The following is a 5,297-nucleotide window of genomic DNA, read 5'->3' on the forward strand; positions in this document are numbered from 1 at the left end:
TATATATATACATACATATAAAAATATTAATATTTCTAAATCTCTCTGAAGGAGACTACAGCAGCAGTACTGGGTATTAATAGTTATTGCCAAGCTAACATGGCAGTCCGGGAAAATAGGACGAATGCTGCTGTGGATTAGCTCCAAGAGGCCATCGTCTCTAGCTAGCTTTGTGACACACAAACCTGTGTCCATTACAACCTTCGATGAGGGGAGGTCAGCAGCTTCCCCTTGCTGATTCAACATCTACTGACTAGTTTTGGGGTATTTGCCCCTTATCAATGTGGAGTAGCTGAGACCCAGCAGGCGTTGCTGCTGTCTGTCTGTTCGAAGGTTTATTTACCTATAATGCATCCACTGGTTTTCAAAATTAGAAATATTAATATTTCTCAATCTCTCTAAAGGAGACTATGGCAGCATTGCTGGATATTAATAGTTATCACCTGTGTCCATTACAACCTTCAAACAGGGGAGGTCAGCAGCTTCCCCTTGCTGGTTCAACATCCACAGACTAACTCCACTTCTGCGATGCCTGCTGGGTTCGGGTACTCCACATTGAAATAGTCTGTGGATGTTGAACCAGCAAGGGGAAGCTGCTGACCTTCTCTGTTTGAAGGTTGTAATGGATACAGGTTTGTGTGTCACATAGCTAGCTAGAGTCGATGGCCTCTTGGAGCTGATCAACGGCAGCATTCATCCTATTTTCCTGGACTGCCATGTTAGCTTGGCAATAACTATTAATATCCAGTACTGCTGCCGTAGTCTCCTTTAGAGAGATTTAGAAATATTAATATTTCTAATTTTGAAAACCAGTAGATGTATTCCACTGAATATAGGTAAATAAACCTTCAAACAGACGGTCAGCAGCGACGCCTGCTGGGTTCGGCTACTCCACATTGAAAAAAAGGAAAATACCCCGAAAATAGTCTGTGGTCGTTGAACCAGCAAAGGGAAGCTACTGACCTCCCCTGTTCGAAGGTTGTAATGGACACAGGTTTGTGTCACATAGCTAGCTAGAGGTGATGGCCTCTTGGAGCTAATCAACGGCAGCATTTATTCTATTTTCCCGGACTGCCATGTTAGCTCTAACCATCCCTCAATTCCCCCATACATTCATAAATTCAGCTGCCCACTTTTGCACTGCTGACATTAAAACAAGAAGTTTTGTTACAAACTGAACTTTTTTACATGTATTGGGAATAATTTTTAAAGTAGAACATTCACTCAGTCTATTCTGTAATTTTAACTGTAAATTGTTTCACAGAGTTCTGTCTGCTCAAATCTTGAGGCAGCTCTACCTTTATAATATGAGGTGGTATCAAAAGGTTCCCAGACTAGTTCTGTAGTGCACCAACAGATGGCAGCACACATGCACAGTGAGAGCTAACAATAACCTTCATGAGGCATTGTTGTGTTTACTTTGCAAGTTGTGAAATTTGTGTTTTTGTGATCATGTATATGCGATTTTTGTCATGGACAAAAAGTTAGAACAAAGAGCCATAGTAAAATTTTGCGTTAAACTTGGGAAGTCTGGTACAGAGACATTGAGTATGCTTTGGCAATCTTATGGTTATGAGCAACAGTTGTCACAATGGAAGAGCCCTTCATCTCCACAACCAAGAGCATGTTCATTGTTTTTTTATGACATCCACAGTAATGTGCATTGAGAATTCATCCCCTGGGCCAGACCATTAATTGAGAGTTCTACTGCAACATTTTGGAGCATTTGGGGGAGGACATTTGGCGAAAGCGACTGGATTTACAATAACAATGCACCCTGTCACTGAGCACTCCTCACTCGTGAGTTTCTTGCCAAAAACATGTTGTCGCTTCTGTACCCACCCTATTCACCAGATTTATGACCTGTGGACTTCCATCTCTTCCCGAAGAGAAAAAGGCAGCTCAGAGGTTGCCATGTTAACACCATTACTAAAATCCAGAGTAAATCATAGAAGTTCCTCAACTTGCTTACAGAAAATGACTTCCAGGCTGGATTCCAATGCTGGGACCAGTGTATTGCTGCATAAGATGACTATTTTGAAGGAGATGATGTTAAAACTTTGGTAAATAAGTTATTTTTTGTTAAACATAACTAATCTGGAAATTTTTTGATACCACCTTGTACATGTCTGCGTTAAAGAATGTGTAAATTTGTTCTTATTCCACCTCCTCTTTGTACTATAAATATATTTCTTCTCTTTATGATATCCAATTTTGTTATTAATCTAATAATCCATACATAGTGTCTCCCAAAATAGGAGAGTAAAAAATTATACATGAAGTATTTCAATTATAAATACTGTTCACTTACTAACTTACTATAAATTCAAACTTTTGTGTAATCATCTTTTTATGACATTTTTCATCTCTACTATTTATTTATTTATTTGTTATATAATTGTAATTAACTGTAGAATGAGAATTATTGTTTATGTATTAATGGTTTAAAACCTTAAATGTCTGAATTTTATAGCTACTCTTCCCCAGAAGCTATCGGGAACATTACAAGGACAAAGAACAAAGTTTCACAGTCATCAGCTTACAGTTAGTCAACCCAACATGAAAATTAAGCTACTACCTGCACTCCAGGATAATTATATGTACCTACTTATTGATGATACTACCAAACTTTGTGCTGCAGTTGATCCTGTTGATCCAAAACTGGTTAGTGTTTAATCCTATTACTTCAGGTGTTTGGTATGTGACTATAGTCTGTATGCAGTCAAATAAATATCATCTCTGTGTATCTTCATAGATAGAAGCATTTATGTTACAGTGCACATGTATACTATAAAAGTGGAATGGTTCAAAAGATAAATTGATTCAAGTAAAGTTAAATCATTTTCATAGCATTTTCTACTGTTTGGGCACTTGAAATTTTCACCAATGTTTTTCATCCCTCTTGGTTTTGACTATTTTTTTTATGAACTCAGGCTCCAACTGATCTGATATAGAATTAAATATTGGTTTGTCTTCCATTCAAGCTTGGTAATCCTGGTGGTATTCATCTCCTCTGCATGATATAGGTTTTGCAGGTTGTCAAGGAGCTCATCTATTTTTGATAGTTGTCTATTTTTATCCTACTGGTTATCCTTACACTCTCCTCACTGGGAAAGCCCTTTAGAGAGCTAGTTGTTTTTGGCAGAACACTTTATTTTGAATTGTCTGAGTTTATATATCTGTCAGGATAGGTGACAGATCTATCTTAGAATATTACTGGTGTCTGTCCAGGGAAAGATTATCTGTTATTTATTGTCAGTCATAAAACTGAAGTCAAAAAGTTCAAATTTGAAAAAATAATCTCAACCATGTAAGCACAAGCAAAAAGTGTGTATGTTAGTGTGGCTCAGAATAATCCCTAGAGATAGTAGAAGACTTCTGATACTGAGGTAACCTAATTAGCATGGAAGAGGATATTTTGAAAGTAGAGTTGCTTGAATAAGAACAAACTGGGGAAAGTTCAGAGAGCTTTTACCTCTGTTGGTTACAAGATATTTCTCTATCAGAGTGAAAGGCAGATTATATTATGCATATATATGAATAGCAATGCTGCACATTAGTAAGACAGTGGATCTTAATGCAGAGGACTTGTGAAGATTAGAAAGAAATGAAGCTAGCCTGTCCCATTGGATGTGCAACATAAGTGTGCATGAACAACACAGTACAAATGTGTTGTGAGAAAAATTGGGGCTACACTGGTATGGGCATGTGATGCATATGGATGAAGACAACTGTATAAAGAAGTGTCAATTACTTAAGGTGAATGGAGCTTATGGAAAAGGAAGATTGATCTCAGAACTTTGTCTCTCACAGAAGAAGTGTCAAAGGACTGGGATGATTAGATATGCAGTGCTTGAGAAAACCCATCCATCATAGTGAAACTTAGATTCTGGAAACGTGTTTGTATGTGTGTGTGTTTTGAAAATATTTAAGTGTAATTTCTACTGTACCTTTTCTTGGAGAGCATCCAAAAACAAACATTTTAATACCTCATTTGTGAAATTTGGATGAATATTTTAAGAAATACTAACAGAGATACCTGGCATTGCTCGGGATTAAAACGACAATTTGTGTGTATATGTTGAAACAGGTGATACAGGAAATTGCAGCATTGGTGACAAAACATTTGTGGAGTAAATTTTAAAGCTTTGCATAAACGACAATTTGAATTTAGCACACCAATTTGGACAGAATTATCATTTTTATAAGAATGGGATGGATCATATCTGAAAGCAGCTCCAGATGTTGTGAAGAATGAATTTGTACATGGTTTGTTTTGGAGAGCTATTCTATTGGACCTCTGTTTAATCTGGCATGCTAAATGTTGTTTTAAGGATTCAGCATTAAGTGCTGCAGCACACCTTTGCTGATCTTGGGAAAGACCTATCTCCCCTCTTTCTTGAGACTCCATCTGATGTGCTGCAGCATGCCTTTGTTGATCCTGAGAAAGTCTCATCTTCCTTCTGTCTTGGGACTCCATCAGATGTGCTGCATGCTTTAGCTGATGTTGAGAAAGTCTTCTCTCCCTTCTCTCTTGAGACTGTATTTAACGTGCTGCAGCATGCGTTTGCTGATCTTTGGAAAGTGTCATGTCTCTTTTGTATTGAGACTCCATCTGATGTGCTGCAGCATGCCTTTGCTGATGTTGAGAAAGTCTCATGTCCCTTATCTCTTGAGACTCTTGCCTTCAGTTTTCTGCACTCCTTGCTTTATAGGTGTTTCTGGAGAGATTATGTTTTTCCTTTGGTGGCATACTTTTTTCCAATATTTTAAACAAAAAATTATGCACATTGAAAAAAATCTACATTAATCTCTATTTTTGTAAGCAGTTGTATGTACATAGTATGTGTATATTTTTGTATGCAATGTAAAGTAACGAAATATAAGCAAATTGTAAATACCTTGCAACTGCTACAATAATTATGAACTGTTAATGGAACAGTAGGTCCATATTTTTATATAACTTGGACCTTCCATGTAATTGTTTTTTGTCAAGAGTTTGTGTAGATGTATGTGTGTGTTTAATAGTGCCCCTGGACTGGCTCATGTGTGGGCGACACATGATATCTTTCGAGTGAGATCGTTGCTGGTGCCCCTGAACTGACTCTTGTGCGGGTGACACATGAAATGTTTGAGCGGGTTCATTGCCAGTGCCCCTGAAATGGCTCATGTGCGGGCGACGCCCCTGGGCCGACTCTTGTGCGGGTGACACATGAGGTTTCTCGAGCAGGATCGTTGCCGGTGCCCCTGGACTGGCTCATGTGCGGGCGACACATGATATCTTTCGTGCGAGATCG

General features: G+C 38.2%; 1 protein-coding gene across 2 annotated transcripts in view; it reads left to right on the forward strand.

The window, feature by feature from the left end:
* Window positions 1–5,297, forward strand: part of LOC106878959 (hydroxyacylglutathione hydrolase, mitochondrial) — a 74,108-nt gene that overhangs the window by 15,150 nt on the left and 53,661 nt on the right. For both annotated transcript variants that reach the window (XM_052970536.1, XM_052970535.1), the window contains exon 2: window positions 2,474–2,664. In XM_052970536.1, coding sequence (XP_052826496.1) covers window positions 2,560–2,664 — 105 coding nt within the window. In that variant the 5' untranslated portion in view covers window positions 2,474–2,559. The remainder of the gene's footprint in view (window positions 1–2,473; window positions 2,665–5,297) is intronic.

This window comes from Octopus bimaculoides, chromosome 9 (genome assembly GCF_001194135.2).
Source record: "Octopus bimaculoides isolate UCB-OBI-ISO-001 chromosome 9, ASM119413v2, whole genome shotgun sequence".
Classification (NCBI taxonomy): Eukaryota; Metazoa; Mollusca; class Cephalopoda; order Octopoda; family Octopodidae; genus Octopus; species Octopus bimaculoides.